The 15,807-nt window shown below is 44.5% G+C and overlaps 1 protein-coding gene across 2 annotated transcripts; it reads left to right on the top strand.

Moving 5' to 3' along the window:
• Nucleotides 1–254: 254 nt before the first annotated feature.
• Zic3 (Zic family member 3) lies at nt 255–11,240 on the top strand. 2 transcript variants are annotated; one of them, XM_020152104.2, is made up of 3 exons: nt 255–1,520; nt 2,624–2,787; nt 3,576–5,896. In XM_020152104.2, the coding sequence occupies exons 1-3, from the start codon at nt 464–466 to the stop codon at nt 3,753–3,755; spliced, it is 1,401 nt and encodes a 466-aa protein (XP_020007693.2). In that variant the 5' UTR covers nt 255–463; the 3' UTR covers nt 3,756–5,896. The 2 variants fall into 2 exon arrangements, with proteins under 2 accessions (XP_020007693.2, XP_020007695.2); XM_020152106.2 differs by lacking the exon at nt 3,576–5,896 and adding an exon at nt 10,751–11,240 and having other exon boundaries at nt 340–1,520.
• Nucleotides 11,241–15,807: the final 4,567 nt, after the last annotated feature.

Raw genomic sequence — 15,807 nt, 5'->3', positions numbered from 1 at the left:
CTGCCCGCCCGCCAGCCGCGATCCGCCTGCACCACTTGGTGCAGCCTAGCTGGGAGGCCGGTACCCAGGGAGCCTCCTGGCCCCGCGCTCCGGGTTAGAGGAGCGGTGCCCGGGACAGGATTGGCAAACCCCGCCCTCCACTTATTATTTTGCTTATTTTTCTTTGTGCGCTCCTGTTAGTTTGTTGAAGCAGATCTAGTCCCAGAGCCTTTTCTCCTCCCTTCTCCTCCCTCCTCCTTTCCCCCACCCTCCCCCCGCTCCTTTTTCTTCCCCTCCTCCCTCCTATCCCTCTGCAGGAGACTCTCGCAGCGACGGAAAGTTGCAGCTCCCGGTAGCGCCTAGGGAGTCTCCCGGCAGTGTCCAACCGCCGCCATCCCTCTCCGACTACGGCACTTCGGAGATATCCTTCGCCTGCACCCTTGCTCACTTCGGCAGGATCGCTTGTATCCAGAACGCCCCACCTATGACGATGCTTCTGGACGGAGGCCCGCAGTTCCCCGGGCTGGGAGTGGGCAGCTTCGGCGCCCCGCGCCACCACGAGATGCCCAACCGCGAGCCGGCGAGCATGGGGCTGAATCCCTTCGGGGACTCAACCCACGCTGCCGCCGCCGCTGCTGCCGCCGCTGCCTTCAAGCTGAGCCCGGCCGCGGCGCACGATCTGTCTTCCGGCCAGAGCTCGGCTTTCACACCGCAGGGTTCGGGCTACGCCAACGCCCTGGGCCACCATCACCACCACCATCACCATCATCACGCCAGCCAGGTGCCCACCTACGGCGGCTCTGCCTCCGCCGCCTTCAACTCTACTCGCGACTTTCTGTTCCGCCAGCGCGGCTCCGGGCTCAGCGAGGCAGCCTCGGGGGGCGGGCAGCATGGGCTCTTTGCCGGCTCGGCGAGCAGTCTACACGCTCCAGCTGGTATTCCTGAGCCTCCTGGTTACTTGCTCTTTCCCGGGCTGCATGAGCAGGGCGCTGGGCACCCGTCGCCCACAGGGCACGTGGACAACAACCAGGTCCATCTGGGGCTGCGCGGGGAGCTGTTCAGCCGTGCTGACCCGTACCGCCCGGTGGCCAGCCCGCGCACGGACCCCTACACAGCCAGCGCGCAGTTTCCTAACTACAGCCCCATGAACATGAACATGGGCGTGAACGTAGCGGCCCACCATGGGCCTGGCGCCTTCTTCCGTTACATGCGGCAGCCCATCAAGCAGGAGCTGTCCTGCAAGTGGATCGATGAGACTCAGCTGAGCCGGCCCAAGAAGAGCTGCGACCGGACCTTCAGCACCATGCACGAGCTGGTGACGCATGTCACCATGGAGCATGTGGGGGGCCCGGAGCAGAACAATCACGTCTGCTATTGGGAGGAGTGCCCCCGCGAGGGCAAGTCCTTCAAGGCGAAGTACAAACTGGTGAACCATATCCGAGTGCACACGGGCGAGAAGCCCTTCCCATGCCCTTTCCCGGGCTGCGGGAAGATTTTTGCCCGCTCTGAGAACCTCAAGATTCACAAGAGGACCCACACAGGTAAGGGGGGGGGAGGAGACAGGTGGGCGCGGGGCTCACCGGGGCAGCCTGCCTTGGAGTGGACTTGGAACGCGAGGGAGAGGGGTGAGGCCAAAGAGAAGGGGCGGCGCTCCTCCGAGGCCCTCCAAAAAGAAGCGCTGTCAGTGCCTCTCCACCCCTCACCCTCCCCGACCAGCGGCGCTTTTGCCCACTTCTAACTTCCCGGGCAGACGGCTCTGCGGTGTTAGGAACTAATTGGGACCTTCTCGCGCCCAAGAACAAACTGGTGCCGCCTCTTTTTGTGTGCTTTTCTTGGTTACTATGAAGAGACTCCGAATGTGTTGAGAGCGTATTGCTTACAGGCGACTTAGCTCTCGGCACACATTCGAGGAAGGCAACCATAGAAATGCTAATGAAAACTAACTTTCGGTTACTTCCGCTCTTTTTTACACTTGATTGGCACATCTCCTAATTAAATGAGTGATACTTTTGTCAAACTATTTTTATTTGGAGTTTCAAGTTCTGTTCAGTCCTCCGGGAGGAAAGCTAAAGTAGAAAAGGCACCACAATTTCGTGGCTTGTTCAGAACCTCTTGTAAAAGTGTCTGCAGCCCCTGAATTTGTATAGTTTTCTCTTTCCGAACATTAAGTGGGACTACCAGGCTTTTTAATACTGGGCTTAGCAAAATAGCTACATTTGAAAGAGGCAAATCAAAAAGTACAAAGAAAGGGCTGAACAGGATCGTCCTGTCCCCGACCCATTGTCCCGCCGGGCTCAGTCATATCGCCGATGTGGCGGCGGAACGTGCCCGCTACTCGGGAATCCTGGGCCGGGTCGGGTGGGACATCAACTTAGGGGGAACTTCGGAAGAGCTAGCAGCTTTCTTGTCCTGGGAGAACAAAGGGACGATCAGGTTCTAGGCTGGGCCTGCCCCACCCCCGCACCGGATCACAACTCCACAACCCAGCGGACTGTACCAACGCTTTCCATTTCTCTCCAGGGAAAAGAGATGCCACAACCTCCCTAGGAACTCCCTCTCCGGGAAGACCGCCGGGCGCTCCATTTCCCTCTGGGAAGCTACTGGCCCTGACCGTATTTCCCTCTTGCATTTTTGCCTTTTGCAGGTGAGAAACCTTTCAAATGTGAATTTGAAGGCTGTGACAGACGCTTTGCTAACAGCAGCGACCGCAAGAAGCACATGCATGTGCACACCTCGGATAAGCCCTATATCTGCAAAGTGTGCGACAAGTCCTACACGCACCCGAGTTCCCTGCGCAAACACATGAAGGTAATTACCTCTTTATTAGCGGTCGGCGGTTTGTAAACACTCGGCCCGACACCGGGCCGCGCAACGGAAGTGCCCGCTCTGCCAACCCTCTATCCTCCAAGTTAAATCCGATTTGCTCCAGTGGTGACACCTTGAACCCATTTTGGGGATGGGGGGCAGGAGAGAGCAGAGTTGGGGTGGGGGAGAGCGCGGAGGAACAATCAGTTGTTTACTGGGAAGCCCTAGCCAAGCTCGCCAGTGCTTAAGGCTGCAGTGGCAGCCTCTTCCAGGCTCAGCCCGCGGTGGGAGTCCAGGGTGACCGCACCAAATCCGGGGGAGGGTCATTCATTTGCTCTCTGGCTTCCCATAAAACAATAGGGCGAGGAGCACGGTCTGATTCCCACACATTTGTCTGTGTTGTCTGGGACTTCACAGCACCCAGGGCTTCAGGGCCACTCTTCTGTACCTGCTTTCCCAAGCCGAGATGGGTTTGGTGAAACCTGGGCCCCGCAGAGTAACTGCTTACCCACTCCATCCACGGAGAAAACATTTTTTGAAGTGGCATAAAACGGAGTACTTTAATCCTTTTCCATAAGGAAAAATCTGGGGGCTGGGGGAGTTGATGAAAATGCCCGGGGTTTCTAGACATCGGTAATACAGATTTTTTTTTTTTTTAAATCATCGTGTTTCTCTTTTAAGTGGGTCACTGGGCGGTCTTGCTCTTACAGTGCTCAAATTCTGCTCTTGTTTTTGCTTGCACATTGCCAGTTGGAATTATATTCATTATAATATATACATGTTAATTTTAGGTTCATGAATCTCAAGGGTCAGATTCCTCCCCTGCTGCCAGTTCAGGCTATGAATCCTCCACTCCACCCGCTATAGCTTCTGCAAACAGTAAAGATACCACTAAAACCCCTTCTGCAGTTCAAACTAGCTCCAGCCACAACCCTGGACTTCCTCCCAATTTTAACGAATGGTACGTCTGAGGACAACCAAAATGCATTTTAAAAAGAAAACTGACACCAATCAGATGGAAATGGAGTTTTAAAGCAAGAGGCCATATAGAGGGCTACATCTTGTTAATTGAAATTGTCCAGGAAGGTTTTGGGCAAGATCCAAAAGTAGCCATGCCCTTTTCTCAGGATTAGAAAATATGTTTTGGCATTCGAAGGATTTTTTTTTTTTTACAAAATCTTTTCATTGCTTTTTCCACCCCTTCCTCTTGCTTTCTGTATACCCCATTCTGAAACTCCTTCAATTCATTTTTTACACTTGTCCTGTTTCTTGAGGAAGTTATAGAAGGCTTGGTGGTGGTGATGATAAACTGATGGAAATTCTTCTTCGCCTTAGTGGTGATTGTTTAAACTCTCACAGTCTTAAACCATGCCAAAGTCCTGTTATGTCTTGAACTTTTCTTCAAAGCATTACACTTGTGAATGTATCTTTGTCTATTGGGGTCGAAACTGTTGTTCAGTATTTTTTCAGGCTGAGGATATGATGTTACGCTACACAGATTGTGACGTTTAGTATACAGTTGCCTTTTGTAATAACTTTTTTTTTGTAAATACATATCCGTTGATGCCATATTTATCGTTTGTAATTTAATTATTGCTGCAAGTGCCGGGAACTGAACAATATTTATGGATAAATGTTTTCTAACAAATTCTGTACAGCTTTTGATTATAACTGCTTTAGCATTAAAATTTATTGTTTTGAAAGAACACAATTTACAATTTTTGAACCACTGACTCTTTTCTCTTGTTTTGTAACAGCCTCCTTCCACAAAGAGGAGACATGAGCAAATTGAATCTTGTTTGTTGGTATTTATAACTCACTCAGATCCCTTTTTTAATTGTTAAATTATTTTTCTATTGCAGTATAGATTCCTTACAGTGTCAGTTTCCATCTGAGAAGACCCTCCTTTCTTTATCTGTAGCTCAGATGGTTGTTTAACTGTGAGTTTAAATGTGTTTGTCCTGGATTTTCGGCATGCAAATCAAATATTACTGATCAATTCAGTTAGTGGCCATGACATCTCAATCTTGTACTTCAAAGACTGAGAAGCTGGATTTAATCATCCCTGCCCTACATATATAAACATAAGGTAACCTAATTAGTTTTATGTCCCTTAGTTGTTTATTACCTTACATAGAAATGAACATTGCGGCAGGATGCATGTCTGTTCTATCTAGAGATCACCCATATACCTATATATGTTTGTATCTATGACTTATCTAATCTGCCTAGCAAATCTATCTAGCTCTCTATATATTTTCAGAAAATAGCATATGTCTGGAACAGTGGTGATGAGCAAGGCCAGTTGAGCAGTGCTTACTTACGGTAAAAGTGCTTCTTAAAAGAACCATAGTCCATTTAAATTTTGGATGGCAAAGGCTGATTTGTTTGCTGTATATAGTTCAATTCATAATTATCACAGTTATTCATAACATTTATATAGCGGTGTAATAACTGCAGCAGTTCCGAAAATGATACTGTGGAAGAAAAAACATTTGCAAAATGTTATTTTTAAAGTTCATTATTTGTAGGCAAAGATGTTAAGAGCATTGTTTCCATTAAAATCAATAACAATGAAAAACGGTTGTTTGCTTTTTGATAAAATGTTAACAATCCCTTCAGTCTTCAGCGAAGCAACTCTTTTGGACAAACAGTTCTTTTTACAATGGTTCCATGGAAAAGAAACTGATTACTATTTTGGGAGGTTGAAGTGGGTAGACTATTGAGATCTTTTTTTTTCATTAGGGTGCTGCTGGTTACTGAGAACCCAGTCTCTGCATGAATAACAGAAAGGTGGAGATAAGGAATTGTGAAGTATTTAGAAATGTACTGAATAGGCTTAAGTACCTCTTTCTCTTTAAGGGGCAATGCTCTGAGTTTTTCATGGCAGTCAATTTGGTAATGTATATATGTATTATATATACATACATATATAATCACTTTAAATTCTAGAATTTTGTTGTTTGTTGTTTTTGAAGAAATAAAGTCTTGGCACATCTTATTTATGTTATAACATTTTTGTGTTTGGTGCCCGATATTTTTTTCATGTTCAAATACACCAACCTAAAATTGAAATGCTTGGAGAATTTCTGATGATTAAAAGAAACTTTGATTCCCTGGATACAGTTGAAGCAATCTATTTTGTTATCTACTGATCTTTGTCAGCAATTAATTGACAGTTTCTAATTGCAAATTGCTTTGGAGGCAATTTTTTTGTTAGTGAAGAATGGTTTCTTTTGCTCTTTACTTCACCAGTATTCAAGCCTGAATGTCATGCACAGACATTAGGATGATTACATATGTGATGAGCAGGTAACCAGGTCACTGTACCACTCCCACCCAGACATTCCAGTCTTGACCTTGACATTGAGGGTGCTAGACCAGATTCCTACCTCAGGATTTTTCCTTCACTTCAAACCAGAGACCAGTTTAAATGCTCATCAAGTTTTCAGTAAGTGTATATTCCTAAGACTGGCTCTAAATGTGTGCCATTGTGCAATCTAAAGAGTGTGCTCTTCTTCTAACCTATGCTGTGAACTTGGAGTTTACTGTTTTCTCCTTGAGTTTCCTCCCCAGCTCTCATCCTAACCTAACCTTAAATGGAGATAGATTGGGTGCAAGATTCACTCTGAAACTTGCCTCCTCCAATTAAATACATTAAATATCTCCTCAGGAGACAAAGAAGAATTTCATCTTTTCTTAGTTGCTAGAAATTATCATAACATTTTACAGGAGAGCATTTCGAGTGTCCTAAGAGAGGAAGATGTCAGTTAAATAACAATGATAACCAGTATTAAGAGAGTATAAAAGCTTTGCCCCTCTACATGATCACTTCTAATTTGGGTGTAGCAAATTTCTCAAAATTATGTCCTATGTCATTTTTGATGAAGAAATCTTAAAAAAAAAAAACTTCACAGATTTTGTGCTCCCTTAATCAGTCTCTAGGAATGCACATTTACATTCTTGAATTTTCAGTAAATAACTTTAGAGAGTAAGTATCCTCCCATCCCTCTCAAAGTCATAAATGCTAAAACCCAAAGCCCAGACTAGGTTCTTAGTAATCTACTCCGTATTTTCCTTCCTGCACCTGGTAAGACCTTTGTTAAAATCCATTCTCTTTCTCCAAATGGGTGATTTGCCATAAGATTCCCACTGTAAGGTAGGGAAAAGGGAGGTAGCTATTCTGAATCACAACACAGAAGTCTGATATTCATCCAGTTGGGAAGGTTAAAGATCAGGATCCAGGCTAAGCAGGGCAGTTGGTCTTAGCCACTACGAAGGATGGAGATGAGAGAGCAGCGACCTCAGTTCACAAAAGCCTCCCAAGCAAAGTTGGTGTGTTCTGGCCTTCCTCGCCCCTCCCCCCATCTCCCTGCCCGATTTCTCTTTGCCTCTTTCGCCCCCGGGCTCTCTATCCCCGTTTTCCTCCTACGAAAATTTCCCGAAAACCAATCAGAAAAAGTCCAAAGGGCTAACATCTAAGTTCTCAAAGAATCTGCCAGTAGTGTGCCATGTCCTGAAGAGGGGGGGTTCTCGGGTTCTGGCACCTGGGCTGGGGTTTTTTTTTCCCTCAGGGCCACTAGCCCTGGAGCCCAAGGATCCAGTTGGGCTTTGGCCCGGGAAGAGGCCAAGGGTTTCAGAAGTCGGGGCTCGGGTCCGACTGTCTTCAGGCCCCTTGATGGGTTGCCCAGGGTCCCTGTCCACAACCAAATCCTAAATCGCGGCTGAGACTCCAGGGAGGGAACTTTATTTCCTGGGGTCAATTCTCTCGGGGGCTCTGCCCGCTGACCCTTTGACCTCCACCTACAGGGCCCTTGGCGGCCGTAAGCCTGCGGTCGCCTGGGCTCCGAGGACGCTTCGCGCCCCATCGCCTCCAGGCCTCATTAGGCTGGCTGGGGCTGTAAAGCAGGAATCAGCCGCTGCCTAATCCGGACCTGGGGTCAATACGAGCCCAAACAATGGTGAGCTCCGAAGGCCACAGCGCAGCGCTGGCCGCAAACTTTGTGTTCGATTCATTTTCCTGAAGCGGCTGGGTGGGGGCGGGGTGCGGTGGGGCGGGGGGGATGCTGGACCGCCCGAGGGGCCGCTCGCCGCTGCCCGGCTCCATCGGCGGGCTCGGCCCTCGGCCGTCTTCGCAGAGCTAGGGATGGAGGGAGAAGCGAGGCCCGGGGCCTGGTTGGCGGCAGGCGCAGGAGCCCGAGGGCCGGCGCAAAGGGGGCCGCCCCCGCGCCGGGAACGCACTTTGAAGTGGGTTTTTAGCGCGCACGTGTGAGAGCCGGGCCAGGGCCTGAGCGGGGACCTGCTGGGAGGAAAGAGGAGGCTCGGGCCCGGGCCCCAACCCCTCCGCTGCTCCCCGTGGCTCCAGCCTTTTCAAGCCGCGGCCATAGGCCCCCCCACCCCCCGCGCCCGTGGCCGCCGCGCGCAAGCGCACAGCCCGCAGCCGTCGAGTCGGCTTTTGCGGCGAGGGGGTTGGGGGGAGAGTTGAAAGCCACCAGGCTTTGCAGCGCGCGGGGACCTCGGCCTAGCCGGGAGGGAGGGGACGAGAGGAGAGGGATGTGGGAAGGAGGGTTCGTTTTGGGGCGGCTCTCGAGTAGGGAACATGGCGGCCGGATGCGAACCCCCGCGGAGCGCAGCAAAACGCAGACTCCGGGCTGCCAAACTGTTGTGGCGTGTAAATTTCCTTGTTATTTCTCGGCTCTGGGCGCCTCGCGGGAGAATATAGGTCGTGGCGGTAGAATGCAAAATTGTTTTAAGAAAAAAAAAAAAAAAAAGAGGAAGCGAAGAAGTTCTTCCAGGGCATGCATGCTCGTGGGAAGTTGGCGTGGTCTTCTGGGGCTTGGGGTTCCCACAGGACTTGGATGTAAAACCCGCCAGAAGTCCACCCTCCTGCTTCAACTTAAAACCTTCCCCCCCACACCCCTCCCGGTATTTATGGGTGTACAATGGTGTCATTTCGAGTTCCCGGGCCCCTGTCGGGATTCCACAGCACCTAAGTCCCTAAAGATGTGCAAGAGGGGACACTGTGTTCTCTTCCCAGGACAATGGCTGAGCTATGAGGAGGGAACGTTAGGCACCGTTTCCAAATGAATTGACCGGGCTTGTCAACAGACAGGTGCTATTCGAAGGTCGGATTCTACCCGTTGCCTGGGCCAGGTTTTCTGCATATCTCATTTAAACGTGATCCTACGAAAATTGATTCTGTTGTGCCTCTTGAATGTGCCACAACACAAAAGCTTGTGGTCTCAGGTTAAGGAGTTTAAAAAGGCCACAATCTGGAAAACTTTCAGCTTTTGCCTGAATGCTGGCTTGTGAAAGAATCCCAGGTAGCTCTGAGATCTCGAGCGCTTACTTTCCTACGAAGGAAAAACGCTGCGGATTCACCTTCAGATGTGCCTTTCGTTGCGGGGGGGCGGGTGAGGGGGTTATGAGATTTTAAAGTAGGGCATTGATCCCGGAGCTCGAGGTAAATAAGCAACACCAACTTTTCCAGGTTGCGTCTTCGTGGAGACCAACATTCACAGGAAAAGACAATTCTCTTGGACTTGTCCAAAATCTACTATTTACGCTCCTGAAGGTGTGGGGCAGTTCCCGAGGGCCACCTTGGGAAGGGCCCCAGGTGGGTGGGCAGGTCATTAGCAAGGCTGGCCCTGATCTGGGGGAAATCTGCAAAACAGTGCCTTTATCTGCAGAGAACAATTGATGGGGTTGTCTTTCCTCCTTTTCAGTGCACAAAGAAGACGGCTTTGGAGCAAGAATTTGGACTATGCATTTAAGTTGTGCTTTGCATTGGAAACCCCTGGGCAATTAAAATGAGCGCAGTAGTATTTTCACTCCTTTTCTTATGTGTGATTTCTGCAAGTCAAAGGAGCTGGAGCCTCTTCAGCAGTTTGGAAACTTGTTTTGAAATTGCCACCAAATTGATTTTTTTTTTCTTTCCTGTGGGCGAAGTTTCCTGGGCCACTCTTCTCACCCCTTCAGTGGAACTGTGTACTGACATTTTTGAGAGATCAAAGGAAGTAAATGGTGCTTGTCATGTACTTTATTTCTCCACGCTATGGTTTGAACTCTGAGGTTTGAGCTTTTTCCTGGTTAAGTCTCTGGATACCAAAAGTGTGGGGGAAAAAAAGTTCATTAAACTCTGGAAAAGCTTCAGCCTTTGGTTAGACAGTTAGGGGTTTGTTTCTTTAAGAACTACAGAGCCTGGTTTGTTTCTCACGTTGACTTTAAAATCAAACTAAGATGCATTGGTGAACTGTTTTTCCCCGGATGCCTACCGGGATCTTTGGGTCACTTGATAGGGTAAAACTGGTTGATTTTCATAGGAGTTATGTGAATGGAATTTCTGCAGAACTAGGCAAGTGATAAAGTGGTAGAGCTCTTATATTTGTTTGGATGACAACTCCAAGGGACACTTCTTTTCTTACTGAGGTTTGGACCCTATCTTAGCTATTGAAATGTACAGCTTGAAAACCACTAAGTTTTCAGGAACCATTTAAAGAGAGGAGTGCTCAGATCATTTGGGGCATAAATTCTTTGAAAATTAGAGAAACTCCTGTTTCAAAACATCTATTAAAACTAAAGAAGATGACATTCTTTAAAAAGCATCGAATACACCAAGCAGTTTTGTATATTTTAATGTGATCACAATTCAATCAGTCCGATGGATGAAGAGAAATGTAAGCTTTGTAGCCAGTATAAAAATACCTTTCACCAGATGGCAAGTTTATAATGCTTGATCGCTAATAGGATATATATATATATATATATTGTCTAATGTGCCTTATGACAGTACAACCTATGTAAAGTTCATTTGAACTTAAGGTGTTAACAGTAAAGAGCCCATCTTGTTTTATCATAAACTAACCATTTAAAACAGCATATCCAAGAAGTAGTTTATGACATTTTTCTGTAAGAAAATGTGGCCTGTTTTGATCTATCTGCAGTTTACTTTTTGTTTTTTTGCCAGTGTTGTCCTGCTTGGTATCCGGGACAGTCTCTAATTCCTGATGAAGAACTTGATACTGACGTTGGTATGCAGCAACCAGCCCTCCATAACACTACCTATCCTAAATGCAGGGTTAATGCCGAGCCTACTGTGCAAGAAATGATTTACTGATGAGGTTCCAAAGAAAACCACATCAATTTGGATGTCTGTTACCTTGAAGTGATCATTTTAAGAGCAGTAGCTTCTCCCCTAGGTATGAAAAGACTATTTTCTTCTTTTGGTGTATTTCATTCTGTGTTGAGCAATCATTTGTGAAATGAGAAAGCAAAAAAGCTCCCTCCTCCAATTTAGGATTTATAAATGGGAAGATGGAGGTAATGACTGGCCTAATTCATAACCTAGTATGCATTATCTATCTAATGCTCTGTTGCAAATCTTCCTTCCAGTATCCGTGTTCCACACGTAAAACTGAAGTGTTTAAAACTAGAAACATGAATACTTGTTTTGTTGATTTCATATGTTTGTGCTCAAAAACCTATACCCAGGATCCGTACAATTGTTATTTGACTTAAATAAAGCAATTTAAATTACTTTTGTCATTATTGTTTTACTACAGTGACAACTATAGCTCTTAAGTACCCTTGATTAACATGTCGAATTGGTATAATTTATATTTTGCTCACATTTTACATGGTATAGCTGGCTTTTCACTGAGCAATCAACTTGAGAAAGAAAACCCAGTGAGTAAACTCCAAACAACTGTTTTGAGCTCAGTACGCCTACCCAGGAGCTCAAAGCCAGATGCTGGGAAGGTCAGGGAATTTAGAAGTAAGGATTGATTGGCGTAATTAGAAGGAAGGAATGGAAGCAGGATTTTGGAGGAAAAAAGAACACTGTTCAGGTAAGAAAGAAAAGGAAAGATACAACTGAAGATAACCTCAAATGATGAGAAGAGGGCCTCAGCGGTACACAAGGGCAGTTAAAACGTTAAGTGTATATTATTCAGAAGCCCCAAAATGGTCTTTGTGGTAGAGGACTTGGTAACCATTGATTAGAACAGTTACAATCATGGAATATAGGTGTTATTAAGCACAAGTTGCCATTAATTAACTGTAGTGTTAGAGAAGTGGAAGACATGTCAAAGAAATTCTTCCATCTCCAGGTACTTGAGTTCTCATTTTAAATTTAACAGCTGTAATCTAATGTAATCTGCAAATGGCCATCATTCTATTTATTTGGCATGACTGTGCCATAGAATTGCAGCCTGATAGAGTATATTGCTATTGGATCTTTAGATCTAGTTTAAAATTCTTCTAAGTAGATTGATGACATTACCAGAGTCTTCCCACATGCAAAGCAGGCGTGCTACTGCTTGAGCCACACCTCAGTCCATTTTGCTCTGGTTATTTTGGAGATGGGGGTCATTTGAACTGTTTGCCCCAGCTGGCCTCAAACCTTGATCCTCTGGATCTTAGCCTCCCAAGTAGCTAGGATCACTGGGATGAGCCACCAGTGCCTGGCTTGAAATAGTTTATTAAAACCTACAATGGTTTGTATTGTGGTACAAATCAATATGGTTCTCAGATAATAGATGCAGATTTGGAATATCTAAGAAATACAGCATTTCATAAACATAACCACTACATCAAGCATGTAGGTTTATGAACGTAGCGATAAATATTTAAAAACATAAAATGTTATTAAATGCCTGATGTTCATTATCTTCCAATGAATACACTTATTCTAAGATAAAAATAAGTTATAAAATCTATAAACACAATACTTTAATGGTTTGCTTTTAACCGAATAAAATTTTTAGTTTTGTCAACAACATGGTTCTTATTTGATGATGATTTTCCAACGTAAAAGTTTATTCACATGTAACAAAAAGATTAAATCTTATGTCTTAAATTATTCAGTTTTCCCCTACTGAATTTATGCCAGTATTATGTGGGTGTGACTGTAAGGTAATCAGACTGATTTTGTTGTGCAGCTTGGAGGCTAAACCTGAAAGCATTTCCCAAAGCAATGTCCTGAAATGTTTTGAACAATGTCATCATCCTTAGAATAAGTCTCCTGAAGTGACCATTGTTTCACTTAAGGTAAAAAAGAAAATTAAAAAAAACAGCCACCAGTCTTTTTGCTTTACAGCCATACTTTTATTTTTATTATGTTTTAGAGAAGTGTCCAGATTATTTCATTTTATGTTAATAAAATTGAGGCTTCGAGTTGGAGGTGAAGCCCAGTGGTAGAGCACTTGCCTAGCATGCAAAAGACCATGAGAAAAACAAGACTTCAGCACCTCAGGCAAAAAAAAAAAAAAGAGGCTTGAGCCAGATTCAATGTGGTGGCACTACCTGTGATCCCAGCACTAGGGAGGCTGAGGCAGGAGGATCTCGAATTTGAGCCCAGCCTGGGCTACATAGAAAGTATGAGGCCAGCCTGGGCCACAGAGCGAGACCGTGTCTTAAAAACTAAAAATACATAAAATAAGAAAAAACTGAGGCTTAGCTGAAAAACAGTAGAAATGCTATATTATAGCATTATAAAAATTTTTTCAGTTGTAGGTCTATTTATGCAGGAAAACAAAAAATAAAACAACATGCACTTCTTTCCAGATGAACTGAGTGGGAAGTGTTTTTTTTTTTTTTGTTTCCCTTCCCATGGATTTTGGTGACTTGGAATTCCTCAAAGAACCAGTACTCTTGAATGTAATTATAGCTTTTGTATGGCAACCTGGGGGACTTTTCATTATTCCTTTTGTCACTGGTTTATCACCTTTGTCTCCCTTTTTTTCCTAACCCTCTCTTACTTATCCTGCCCATTAGCCTTGGAAAACTTATTTCAAATCTTAGTTGGTTGTTATTGAGTATGAGCAAGGTTCTGTCAAATGTCTGATTTCAAAATGTGTGCCTCACCATCTCATCCAGTGAAGTCATACCATCCACAGCTGTATGGTCTTGCAAGGTCCTAAATGGTCAAGTCAATCAGCACAGTCATTCCTGTTAGAACAGGAGGCCGGAGAACACCCTCTTAGAACGTGAGAAGTGTTCTGCTCCTATTGTTTTTTCTTGTACTTGTCTTAGGGGCAAAAAAAGCCCTTTAAAAAATTTTCTTTAGATCAGATCCACAGAAACGTCATTGGTGAAATGATGAAAATGTTACTGCCAAACATTTCCTGTGTAAATGTCCAGAGCCAACAATAGGCTATTTGTGGTACAAATATATACATGCATTTTAGCACCTTAATTTCAATCAAGGGCACAGAAATTATTTACAAATGATTCACTAATGTTACCCAGTCAGAACTGACATGGAAAAGCTACACTGTATCTTTGCAGCTAATCACCAATAAATAAGAGTATGTAATTTTCTGGCCAGCAGGTATCATTTCTTTGGTGATCTCACTCCTTTACAAAAAATATTTAGCTACACTGAGGTATGACATGTGATTGGCTGTCATGATAACTGAACACAGAAGGTGTTAACTTCTAACCAAATGACATATTAAATGAAGACACTCAGTTAAGCAAGCATCAGTGATTTCAATTGACTCATCAATCGCCAGTGTCACTTTGCTAACAAGCTGATATCCCACATCTGATGCCAACAACTCAGATCCTTCAAACAAATGACACGTTTAATAAAGAAATCTTTTAAAAATCATTATGCACTTCAGCATTTGTCTTTTCTTCTAGCACAGAATCCGTGCATCTGTTCCATCATACCTCTATTCCTTGATCATTTCTGAGCCTTCCATGATTTTTGAGCTCGATTTGCTGTTATCTCAAGGATGGAAAATGAAGCTTCTTCCATTGAGTGTTACATTGTTGAACACTGAAAGACTAATATCCAAGGCAGTATATTTAATCTTGTGAATGAGACTGCAATGAAACATTCTCAGACTTTCTGATAAGAATATTGTAAAAGAAACGAAGTGGGGGAAGAGAAGGAAGCCTAATTTAGGAAAAACATTAAGGGGATTTTTTTTTTTTTTTGGCAGTAGTAGTGTTTGAACTCAGGGCTTCATGTTTGCTTAGGCAGGCACTCTACTACTTCAGCCACTTCATCAGCCATTTTTTGTGATGGGTTTTTTTTTAAAATAAGGTCTCCCAAACTGTTTTCCCAGGACTGGCTTGGAACCTGGATCCTCTTTATCTCTGCCTACTGAGTAGCTACGATTACAGGCCATGAGCCACCAACGGTCTTTTTTTTTTTTTCTTTTTGGTGGTGTTGGGGTTTGAACTCAGGGCCTCACACTTGCTAGGCCGGCGCTCTACCATTTAAGCCACTCCACCAGGTCTTTTGTGTGGGCATCTCCAAGATAGCATTTCTTGAACTACTTGCCTGGGCTGGCTTCAAACTGCAATCCAGGCTCCTGATCTCTGCCTCCTGAGTTGTTAGGATTATAGGTGTGAACTACTGGTGCCCGGTGCCTGGCATAACTGAGGAATTCTTAATCTCTGCTTTGCAGGTGTCTGTGTTGCATGCATCTGGCTCTATTAGACTCCCTTTAATTGCATATTGACTAATTGCATAACTCAGCTAGTTTAACTTTGAATTTAAGCCCTAATGCTGCTGTTAACAGTGGGATGAGTTTGGATATGTGCATAGTGGAAATATACTACTTGAATATCAGAATATGGGACAATAACCACTTCTATAATTTAAAAGGAAAACAAAGTGTCTAGAAACACCTTTGAATTAAAAAATAAGCCAGTATCAGGTTCTATTGTGTAAATATTAAATAAGAAAATAAATTGTAATTGACAAATGCCAAATCTTGATCCACAATAAATATTTTATGAAATCTGTGCTTGCTTCTAAGTATTATAAATTGAGCATCCATATATAGTATAAATATGTTAATTAAAATTAAATCATTCTGAATAGGTAATTGTGCATTTGTTTCTAATTTGCACTCATTTCTTTAAACGTATGCCCTTAGGCATTTTTTTCATTTGGGGGAAGATCCATTCTGTAGCCTGCACTAATTGAAACTTACTTGGTACACATGTGTAACAGTAAGAACCTGTGACTGTATATGCAGATATTCCTCTTGGTTTAGAATAAAAGCA

This window comes from Castor canadensis, chromosome X, assembly GCF_047511655.1.
Source record: "Castor canadensis chromosome X, mCasCan1.hap1v2, whole genome shotgun sequence".
Lineage (NCBI taxonomy): Eukaryota > Metazoa > Chordata > Mammalia > Rodentia > Castoridae > Castor > Castor canadensis.
The sequence above is the reverse complement of the archived record's forward strand: the minus strand, read 5'-3'. Positions and strand labels throughout refer to the sequence as shown.